At 30.8% G+C, this 12,007-nt stretch overlaps 1 protein-coding gene across 3 annotated transcripts; it reads left to right on the plus strand.

Annotated features, from left to right (window-relative positions):
• The first annotated feature begins 3,117 nt into the window (after positions 1 to 3,117).
• On the plus strand, positions 3,118 to 10,749 carry LOC105766669 (poly(ADP-ribose) glycohydrolase 1). 3 transcript variants are annotated; one of them, XM_052629451.1, is made up of 6 exons: positions 3,119 to 3,453; positions 3,528 to 3,701; positions 3,814 to 3,874; positions 4,121 to 4,320; positions 4,461 to 4,565; positions 10,552 to 10,749. In XM_052629451.1, the coding sequence occupies exons 1-4, from the start codon at positions 3,205 to 3,207 to the stop codon at positions 4,162 to 4,164; spliced, it is 528 nt and encodes a 175-aa protein (XP_052485411.1). In that variant the 5' UTR covers positions 3,119 to 3,204; the 3' UTR covers positions 4,165 to 4,320; positions 4,461 to 4,565; positions 10,552 to 10,749. The 3 variants fall into 3 exon arrangements, 2 of the variants coding, with proteins under 2 accessions (XP_012441682.2, XP_052485411.1); XR_008195174.1 differs by lacking the exons at positions 3,119 to 3,453; positions 3,814 to 3,874 and adding exons at positions 9,506 to 9,569; positions 9,670 to 10,025 and having other exon boundaries at positions 3,556 to 3,701; XM_012586228.2 differs by lacking the exons at positions 4,121 to 4,320; positions 4,461 to 4,565; positions 10,552 to 10,749 and having other exon boundaries at positions 3,118 to 3,453; positions 3,814 to 4,114.
• The last annotated feature ends 1,258 nt before the right edge of the window (positions 10,750 to 12,007 follow it).

Genomic DNA, 12,007 nt, shown 5'->3' on the forward strand with positions numbered 1-12,007 from the left:
AATTTAAATTAAATTCGTAAATCAAATATGTGAATGCTTAGCCTTATCCTCGGTACACTCCGAACTCAAATTGATCATTGAAAGTGGATTTTTTTCCTTCCAAATAATAAGTTGGCTATAGTGATCAAGGACACCTCAACCGCCAACTCTTCTTTGTGTAGTTGGTTCCGGTACAACCTGCAAACCAACCCTTACTGATTATATAATCATGTAACACACGTCCGCATTTTAAGATCTCAGCACTCTTACGATCTAGAAGAGCCCAACTCAAATTAATGGCCTCAACCGTGCAGGTCATTTAAATTCTATCACTATCTCCCTTGACGGAATCCAACTAGTTTTTTTCCAACTGGACACGTCAATTTGTTCGTGGAAACTCGAATACGTCAGACGACTGACTCGATTTCCCAACTGTACGCCAAAACAACTCCTTCCTAACATGCACTATGAGCTAAAATTGGATTAACTTTGAGGGATGAATGTGATTATCCCGTATTTTGGAAAGATAATGAATACCGAGTTATAAGATTTTAATGCAGATTCATTTCTCACAATTTTCGACCGGAACGATAACTGGACTAAAGCTAAATGGGAATTAGTTGAGCATGAGATTAATCATGCTTTGTTGGATTATGAGAATGGATTTTAATGTAATGTTGATAGGTGAAAAATGGAGAGGATTTAAAGAAAAATTGTACAAAAATAAGAAAAATAAAGGAATTGGAAGAATACTTGACAAGCTATAGAGGTAAGAAAGGAAAGAATTATTTTGAATTCAAGTCTCCAATCTGTGTGTTTCCAAGCTAAAATTACAATGCTTTTATACACCTCTCAAAAGCTAACTATAGCATGACTTCCTCCTAATTATAGGATTTGACAAAATCAAAATCTAATTTTTTTAATCAGCCACCAATTCTAAAACTTTTTAATTTGGCACCTTTTTTTGCTTTTTGTTCTAATTTAGCTTAATTTGCTTGATTTTTTGAACTTCGACATTCCATTTGCATCATAATAAAATTTAAACAAGAAATCACAAGCTTAGTATATTCAAGATTTAACCAAAATAAATACATTAAACACACAAAATTAACTTACAAATGTAATGAAATAAATTATACTCATTTGCAAAAGTTAACTGTATTACAAATAAACCAAACATTAAAAAGAATAGTAATTAATTGCATTATAATGAATTCAGATGTTCTTACCCTATAAATTAATAAAATTTGCATTAAGATTCTTAAATAATCAGTTAAGCTATGATACTTTTGGAATCAATATTTACATATTTTATAATATAAATGTTTTATAAATTTGTTATTATCAAAAGTAATCAATATTTAAATACTTTATGGTATAAATATTAATATTCGATTGATTGATGAGTGACGTAAATAAAACTAAACTCTTAAATATATTATAAATACTAATATTTATATATACTTTTCAAGTTTAATACTTTTGAATATTAAAATATTTTACTTAACTTAAAAATATTAAGTAAAAATATTAAGTAATTAAAAATATTATTTAATAAGTGAGATACATATATTTATATTGAATAAATTTATATGTAATAAAACTTTAATAATTAAAATAATTAGTTGAAAGTCGATTGCTAATTGTAGTGATTGGTTTGACCAACTAATTCTAATAACTAATTTGATTAATCGATTCTATTAACTGCTTATTTATAAGTGTTTGGTAAAACTTAGATGGTATGTGTAAAATGACAAATAAATGTATGACGATCTTATTGTTAAATATTTATTTACTTATAATACTTTAATCTTTATTAGGTGAAATTATTGAAATAAAATACTATTAACAAGGAATTAAAACATCTATTATGAAAATTAATTAGTGAATGTTTTTGAAATTTTAAATAAACAAATTTCTTAAGTTCCTTATTTGCAAATATTAACCTTGTGGAAATTAATAAATATTAATAGTGTATTGATATAATTGTTGATAATTATGGCGTGTTCTTAGTATCTAAATTAGTAATAATTATGTCACACTCTAAATAAATTTGTCAAGTAGCATATTTCAATTAATATAAAGTTGTGTAAGAAATCATTTTGCACAAATAAATTAATAGTACATAAATATTTAAAAAATAGATACATGTGGCAAAATGAGTAATTTTTTAGCAAGCATGGTCAGATATGTCATTTCACATATCTCATTCTCAATCAGTTGTGAAAAAAGTTGTCAATCCCTGCGTTTCTTATTTTGGAGATTTTGGCTCAACAAGCTTTTACAAACCTCCATTCACCAAACACTATAATTACAAAGTTTAACTACCCAATCCTCCATTTATACCTATATCAACTAAAAAATCTCAAAACTCTATTTAGTAAACACCCTTTAATATTCTCTTACTTATAACTAATCTTCTACTCTCCTATGTAATTATGTAAATACATCCATTACATACATATAATTAAATAAATAAAATTCAAATTTTGTTACCAAAGAAGTAATCCGTGTATATGGATAGTTAAAATAATATCTCCTTGAATCAATTATAGTATTTATTTACTATGACATTTTGAATTAATTTTCTAAAATTTTATATCTTTTACTTTAATAATTTACATTTTATTTTTTACCCAAAATTATATGAAATGTGAAAGTTTTTTTCAAAAAATATATTTTATTACTGTTTATAAATTATTTTAATGTTACATATATATTTTAAGTCAAAAATTTATTTTAATTTTACTTATATGATTTTTAAAATATAATATGAATTAAGTTAATGTATTTTAATTCTCTTAATGTCATATAAACAGAAAATAAAATTGGACCAAAACAAAAGAAAATTAACATGTTTTAAATCCATGGCACGTTTACATATTAGGCTTCCTTTAGTTTGGCTTTTAATGTGTGGTGCAGTTGGGGGGAAATATGGTACCAACCTCACTGCTATGCTATTTGGTTCAGCAGGTCAATTTAGTGAATTTGCATCTCCATCATGCTAGTCAGTTGAAAATCAGCTAGAGATTTCAATAGCAATGGAAGCCTGAGCTGTTGGTATTTTTAACAGATAAAAGTTCACTTCTTTAACCTCAGTTTTACTTGCTTTTTCTGAGAGTTGTTTTACCAGCTCTAGCCTCTATGTGACTGCGCTCACAGGGAAAAAAAACCTCTTATGTGACTGTCAAAATTAAGAATCCTCAATAAATCTCAAAGAAAAAAATGGAAGACAGCGCAGAGTTGGAGTCGATCCTGCCCTATCTACCGTTAGTAATTGGATCTTCGAGGCGACTGTTATGGCCATCGAAAGTGGTTGAGGCTCTGGAGGCGATGTCCAGAGGTCCTGATCACAGCCGAGTCAACTGTGGCGAAGTCCTCTACATCGCCATTTCCGACATGAGAGCTTCTCTTTCCCTCGCTGACCCTCTCTCTCTCTCTGCCCCCCTAGGCTATGCCCTCTTCTTTGATGAGGTATGAAGGTGGTTGCTTTACTGGGCTTTCTCTTCGTTGTAGTTACCTGTATATTGAATGAATTTCTGGCGTAGCTCATGTCCGAGGCCGACTCCAGAAAATGGTTTGCGGAGGATATTCCAAAATTAGCCAATCTGCTATTGCGGTTGCCTTCCCTTTTAGAGGTTCACTATCAGAACTCGCGGGCTTATGGATACGGTCTCCGCATCTTGGGTCCGCAGCAACCTGGCATGGTGCTTCTCTCCCAGGTGTATTTTTATACTTGTCACTTCTAATATTAATACTATACTTCTACTTACTCGCTTGCTTAATTCAAAAGTATCATGCTTGAATTTGATGCATATCTAATCTACATCTCAGGAGTTGATTGGCGCTCTACTTGCATGCTCTTTATTTTGTTTGTTTCCAATCTCTAATAGAGGTCTTAAACATCTGCCAACCATCAACTTTGATCAGTTGTTTGCGTATTTCAGCTCTCTTTTGCTATCGTCTTGCTATCAATCACATTCTCGTTATTAATTTCTAAGTTGCTGTTGTGCATCTTTGGCTTCTCTTTTTCAATCTGGCGCAGTTACCCTGTTCTTCGCCACTTGGGAATTTTACTTTTAAAGTTTCCTTTTCTTTCTTGGTTATATTCAAACACTAAATGAGCGCTATATATCCTTAGGAGTCTCTATGACAGTTACAGTGAGAGCCAAGAAAACAAAGTGAGGTGCATTATCTGCTATTTCCAAAGGATATGTTACAGGATCTGTCTCATTTGAGCGCAAGCTTCTCTCTTTAGAATATCATCCTTGGCAATCATTCCTCTCTTCTCCGTATGCTGATTTTTGGACCAAATCAACTATCCCCCTCTGCCGTTTTCAGGTAACTATTCGACATATAGAATCTATTTCTAAACTTAAATTTCAAGATCACATTTGTTTCTTCTTGGCCTATTTTTTTTTCTGTACCAACATCCTGTTGCGGTGGTTCAGTCCTCCTGTTATCTGTCTATAATGGTGCAGGTCCACAGCTCAGGCTTGATAGAAGATCACGCTATTGAGGCTCTTGAAGTGGATTTTGCTAATAAATATCTTGGTGGTGGTGCTCTACATAGGGGCTGTGTGCAGGTATGATTTTTCCTTTTCTGCTTCATTGACACCATTATTGACATTATGGACTACTCTTTTCTTGATTCTTTTCACCTTTTACTCTAGCCATTATTTCCAGAGACCTTTTACTCTAGTGAAAATAATATTTATCATTTTTATAAAAAAATATTTAACTATAAAAAATTAAAAATAATTATCATTTTATCTAATAAATAATTTAAATTGATTATATAATTCATTAAAATATTGGAAGATACATTTTAATATTTTATTAAATAAATTTATAAATTCACATATTTTAATAATTTTAAAAAGTAAAATAATTTTAAAAAATTCTATTATATATCAATTCTAATTTGATGTCCTTAATAGTCATTTTTTATTCTTACCTCAACGATACAGTTGCGTTTGAATCCAAATACACACTCCACCATTGTTTCCAATCTCACCGCTACAGTATTCAATCTCACCGCTACAGTAACTAATCTCACCGCCACCGTTATTTTTAACCTCACCGAAGGTAAACACACCGCCCATCTAAATTAGCCCTTAGAATCGCTTTGGAAACAAGTTGACGCATGCAAATATTAATCCAAGTCTACACTTTATTTGCCTTTTTTACTCATTATGGAAATCTCAAATTTGATGTAAAATTAAAACATTGAAATTTAGAGCGAATATTCGTAGTTATAGAACAATTTCGTCCCCTTTGCAAAATGATTAAATATGAAAATATTTAAAATTAAGTACGTAACAAAATAAGAACGCAATATTAATAATTTTTCAATGAAAATTTATATTCACTCTTCAATAACATTAAAACTGAACTATATTCTACCATATAAATAATACTTGCATTTTCCCATACAAGTTTAAGGCAACCATATTCGAAAAGGAATTTTACTTTGTTTAAAGATATACTAATTATTTTGCATAAATTACTCGAATATAAATTCCATAATATATTTTATTGTGCTATGATATTAAATATATTTTATTTTAGTTAAAGTAAATAGTTTAAATTTAGTTAAACCTTTAAATTATTTTATATAAATTTAGAGCTGGTCATGGGCCCGCTTAAAAATGAAAGGGTTTGAAAAAATACGAGACTCAAAAATAAGTTTGGGTAAAATTTAAAACTCATTTTTTATGTGGACTAAGCCTTGGGCAAGATTTTTTGCCCAAGCTCTCCTCTGACCTAACCTGAATATATTATATTATAAAAATCAATTATATATGTTAAATAATAATTAATATATACTTATATTGAATCGTTAACTCAATGACAATTAAACCCATTATCCAAAGCCCAAAAAAATCTATCCAACTAAATAACTCAACTCAAAATATAAAATTTTAAAAATTATATTTAATACAATAAAAATTTATTGTTACAAATAAATGTGGATGTTCATATTCTAACCCCCTCACTTATGAGGTAAAACCTCTCATTCATTATGCAAGTTGTTTAATGTATGCGTTAATGAAGCACTTAAGTAAGCTTCATTTATTGTATTGCATTGAATGTCAATTACGTATAAATAGTAAATAGAATCCTTACGTGAGTGAAATAAGATACGAGAAAATTCTTTGTTGATTTGATCTATTGTTTACTTTAAGTGTTCTTTTATTTGATTATTTTATAACACGTTATCAGTACGAGCCTCTACAAGTTCATAGTGAAGTTCACATCATTGCGACTATATATAACTTGCTCGTAAAGCTTCCATTGAACTATATACAGCTTACGTATTTTCATCATTGTTTTAATTTGTTTATCATATTTCCATAGAAAGAGAAATATTCAAACCATACAAATCCTCTCTTTTTTTGCTAAACTAATTGATTTATTCACTATTTTTAAAAGGTTACTAAAAAAAATTTCAATTATTTCAATTTGTTTTAATTTATATCTTATCTTATTGATCTAGATAATTTGCATAAAATTTTATATTATATTATTTGTTTGTTTGTTTCACATTGCTGCTTGCATGCTCTTTCATGGATTTACTAATTATGGACTACGTGGTAGTTTGGGATTTCATGTTGATACATAATGGATATAGATTTGCAGTTACATTATATGTAACCTATCAAGCATTTTGAAGGAGATTTGTTGTTTGTTAATTTTCTGTGTTTTGCATTCTGTTGACTAGTGCATTAAGTTCTTAATTTTATTTAAAATATGATTGGTCAATACACTATTTGACATTTTCTATAAGTAGCTCTTGAAATTCTTGATGAATATTACCTCTTTTACTGTTCTTGCTGTTCATAGTTTTTCCCTTTAATTTGTTTATTTATGCTGGAAGTTACCACTTATCTTTCTTTTAAATATCCACCATTAATCATTTCAACTTAATCGAGTAAATCTGGTTAATTATTGATCATTATGTACTGGTAAAATGTAATATATATTTTAATGCATTTAGTCTAGCTATAATCACTAGATTTTACGGGCTAGCAAGGTTAGTACATGCTAAATTGTATAAAGATTATCAAACCTCACAAAGAATTTTTCTTTCAAGCATTTGCACCCGAGAATTTCTTTATGGGTTTCTATACCTCCATCTTTGTTTTATTTGCAGTAATGAGAATAATATCTTTAAAATTGTTTACTCATTTTATTTAATGTTCACATGTAGCTCAGTGGTAATCTTGATTGAGTCAGTAATTCTCTGCTTATTGTTTAAAATGTTTTAAAAAGTATTATGAATTGATCTCATGCATTCTTATGGCTAAACAAAATAACGAGTTATTCGTTTAACTGATTATGCTCCATTCCTCGAAGTGAATGTAGCAATACATAAAAATTATGAAAAATGAAAATATAGAGATCATGATTGTCGTTGTGATTGAGGTATAGAAAAGTATTTACTCTTGGGCAACAATTATGAAAAATGAAAATATAGAGATCATGCTTATTTTTAAAATGTTTTAAAAAGTATTTACTTTTGGATAACAAAACTTTTCTCACTTTTCCGATTTAATCATTTCTTGAACTAATATGTCATAATATACTTCCCAATGTTGACATAACTCCAAAATTTCCTCTTTTGTCTCTTTATTTCTTTATTTTATTATATCAAAGATAATATCTTATTGTAAAAATTTTGGGGTATTACAAGTTAGACGATCCTGGATCATATATAATGTAAAAAATGAGAATTCATATAGACATTCAAGATGTAACCGTAAGTTTCTTTAATTTAAAGAATTCCCATGTGTTGCTTGTTCTTAATGATAATTGATTATTAAAAGCTTACTAGCTAAAGTTGAGATTTAATGTTTTGCATTTCTGAAATGAATATGGGCTCATTCATTCACCATATGGATGATTTTGATATTATATGTATGATTTTGGTAGATGCATTTACAAAATAATTACTAATGTATTATCAACTCGCAACCTGTCGTTTGCGAGATTGCTTGTTTAAATGATTAATTTCAGATTATGCAATTAAAACAATTCATCTTGCTAATGCTGGTGAGTTTATGTTTCAAGCTTTCAATAATTATTGTATGTCAATTGAAATAAAAGTTGAACATCCTGTAGCTCATGTTCACACATAAAATGGTTTAGCTGAATCATTTATCAAACGCCTCCAACTAATAGCTAAACAATTACTTATGAGAACAAAGCTTCCTATTTCAACATGAGATTGTGTTGATTTACATGTTGTACGCATCAAGCCAATAAAATATAAATACTCCCTATTACAATTGGCTTTTGGTCAGGAGCTAAATACTTCTTATCTTAGAACTTTTGAATGTGTGATATATGTTTCAATTGCTCCACCACAACACACAAAGATGGGTCCTCAAACGAGGTTGGGAATATATGTTGGTTATGAATCTCCTTTTATAATTAAGTATGTTGAATCATTAATTGGAGATTTATTTATTGCACGATTTCTTGATTGTCACTTTGATAAAACAACATTCCCAATATTAGGGGGAAAGAATAAAAAGCTGGATGAATAAAGTACTTGAAATGAATTATCATTGTCTAAGATCCTTGTACAAAGCAATGTGAATCAGAAGTTCAGCAGATAATTCATTTTACAAATCAAACTGCCAGATTCATTTATTGACCTAAAGAGAATTACAAAATCTCACATATTAGCTGAAAATGCTCCAATACAAATTGATGTCCCAATACGGCAAACTGTTAGTACAAAAGAAAGTAATCCACACTTGAAGTGTGGAAAATCAGTTGGTTCCAAAGATAAAAAAAATCCTCGTAAAAGGAAATGAGCAAACATTCAAGATAGCCATATAGTTGAGGCAGGGGTTCCAGAAGAAACCTGTAACGTCCTGAATATTTTAATATTATTTTGTAAAAATTTTCACAAGTATGTATTTGCTTTAGTGGTTAGGTGTTCTAGGGGTGTGTATGAGGTCTTGGTTCAAGTATCCATTTTAGCAAAATTTCATTATTTTAGATCCAAACCTTACCCTTGTTGAGTGGGCTTATATAAAATTGTTTGTGAATCTATATCAGAATGAGTCTGCTGGTTTGAGTGGTAAGGAGTTAGTGTGTTGGAGATCCTATGTTTAAGTTCCTATGTAAGCGTAGATGTTAATTTTTATTTCGAATAGTTGTTAGAGGTTAGGTGGAACTAAAATTCTGAGTTAGTTAAGTGTTAGTGGGTTAGTGGGGAGGAATTTGGGGGATTTGTTGATATATTATTTTTTATTTTATTTTTTTCTCTCTCTTCCAAATTCCCAAAATTTGACATTCTTTTCCTGTTGACTGAAAAAATCCTCTATCTTCTTGTTTTTGAAATTTTGTCGCAATCCTACCATTCAATTCTAGTTTTTCAGTTCTTTGGTGTTTTGTACAGTTTGGTAAGTGTAAGGGGTGAATTTTGTGTGGGTTAGGAAATCATTTTTAAGTTGTTCAAATCGATTCTATTCTTTTCTTTCCATTTTTTGATTTTGGATTTTGGCAATAGTGAATCGTGAAGAACGAGGCTTTCCTCTTGCGGAATCATAGTCGGAATCGTTCGGGGTGTTAGGGTAAGTGATGAGCGCTTGAATTGAACTGTTGTTGATTACATAGGTTCAGTTTAATTGTGAATTAAGACTTATTTTAGGGGTTTGTATTATTGATTTCTAGGTTCTAGTGATCTCAGGAGTGGTTTCGCATCAAAATCGTACCAGGTGTGTACTCCTAACGTGAAAAATCGAGCATCGACAAAAGCCGAAAAAGTATTCTATCGACGCCACACGGCCGTATGTTTGATGAAGGCGTGGCCATGTGCAAGACACGGCCGTGTAATGGTGTGAGTGTGGCCGTATAGGCCACACGGGCTAGGCCAGATTGGGCGTGTAAGCCACACGGGCATGCCACACAGGCGTATGGGTTTTGGGTCAGGCCGTGTAGGCCATACGGGCATATGGGCCCATAATTTTGAAATTTTCCCTAAGGTCGTACGAGTCATTTTGATCGACAGTGGGTCTACCGTAGGGTCGGTAAGGCCTAACCAAACCTTATTTTATGTGCTATGATATTCTAATAGACTGATCTGAGTAGGATACTAAATGTATGTTTGACTGTACTATTTAAGTATGCATGTTATCTGTATATAAGCATGTTAAATCTGTTATTTTTGTATCTGTATTATATATCTGTGTTTGGGGTAGGTTTTGTATATGTGGAGGAAGTGATTTGTATGGCGACACTTCGTCTATATTTTGGAAGATTGATTGCATATTATTTGTAATGTGTCGCATCGACACTATATAGTGTGTAGAGATGGGTAGGTGTTCTTAATCCCACATGGTGTGATGGGATGGTCGGAGATGGTATGTAGAGGATGGGGGTAGGACTCACTATATCTGTTTTGTGTATCTGATTCTGATAACTGTATCTGTTATGGACTTAGGTCCGAATATATATCTGACTGATCATGAAAATCTATGTGTGTTGCATGTCTATTTCTGTTGGCTTTCACACCGAGTTTACGAAAACTCACATCTGTTTGTCTGTTCTATTCAGGTAATCTACAGACTTGGGCGGATCGGTGCAATAGAATCTCACGGTGACAACGAGTTCGTGAATTATTTTAAATAATGGTTTTTACTTAATTTAAAGATTATTTTCTGAGAGTTTTGTAATTATTGGACTCCCTGGACTGTTTGATTTTTATTTTGGTTTTGGATAAATTTTAATTTTTATTGCGACGTTAGACTAAAATCACAGTTTTACGAAAATAAAAGTTTTTCCGAAAATACGAACTGGTTTTCTAAAATATAACGGTTTCTAAGACTTCCGCTGTAAACTATGTTTTGCAAATGAATTAATTAAATAACGCTTTTCAGATATGGTTATAAAACTTGGATGATTTGTCGAGCAACTATACAAAGCTTTATCGAAATAACACTGTTTTCAAAACCCTTCCTTGTAGCACTCTCGAATTTGGCCATAACATTTAGGTCGGGCTTGGGGTGTTACAAAACCCATGACATAACTAATTATAAAACTCAAGAAGAGATTTAGGTGTCTGGAAATGAAAATGAAAATGGTGAAAATAAAGAGATCTCGATAAGTTATGTCAATACGAGAAAAAGATGAAATTGGAAAAATATAGTTGTCGACAATAATTTTGCTTATAATGTTGCTATTGAAATGGCAAAAGAAAACGAGGATCATAGGTTTAAATCTATTGGGGAATGTAGAAATAGAAAAGATTGGCCAAAATGGAAAGACGTAATTCAAGCAAATTAAATTCACTTTCTAAACGTAAGGTTTTTGGACCTATAGTCCAAACGCCTAAATATGTGAAGCCGGTAGGATATAAATGAATATTTGTATGAAAATGAAGTGAGAAAAATAAAGTCGTAAAATATAAAGCACGACTTGTAGCATAAGGATTTTCACAAAGGCTCGGTATTGATTACGAAAAGACATATTCTCCTGTGGTGGATGCAATCACGTTTAGATACCTTATTAGTCTGGCAGTACATAAAAAACTTGACATGCGTCTAATGAATGTTGTTACAGCCTATTTGTATGGTACACTTTATAGTGAAATTTATCTGAAAATCCTTGAAGGATTAAAAATCCCCTAAAGATATAGAGTTTCTCGGGAAAATTGCTCAATAAGATTAAAGAAAAGTTTATATGGATTAAAACTATCTGGACGTATATGGTACAATCGTCTTAGTGAATATTTGTTAAAAGAAGGTTATAAAAACGATCCAATCTGTCCATTTGTTTTTATAAAGAGGCTTGGATCAGAGTTTGTGATAACTGTTATTTATGGTGATGATCTAAATATTATTGGAACTCCTAAAGAGCTTCAAAATGAAGTAAATTATTTAAAGAAAGAATTTGAGATGAAAGATATTGGAAAAACAAAGTTTTGTCTTGAAGTTCCCCAATGGTTGTACGATCGTTAGATATGAATAAAGATCAATTTCATCATTGCGAGAATGATGAAGAGTTTATTGGT

This window comes from Gossypium raimondii, chromosome 4 (assembly GCF_025698545.1).
Source record: "Gossypium raimondii isolate GPD5lz chromosome 4, ASM2569854v1, whole genome shotgun sequence".
Taxonomy (NCBI): Eukaryota; Viridiplantae; Streptophyta; class Magnoliopsida; order Malvales; family Malvaceae; genus Gossypium; species Gossypium raimondii.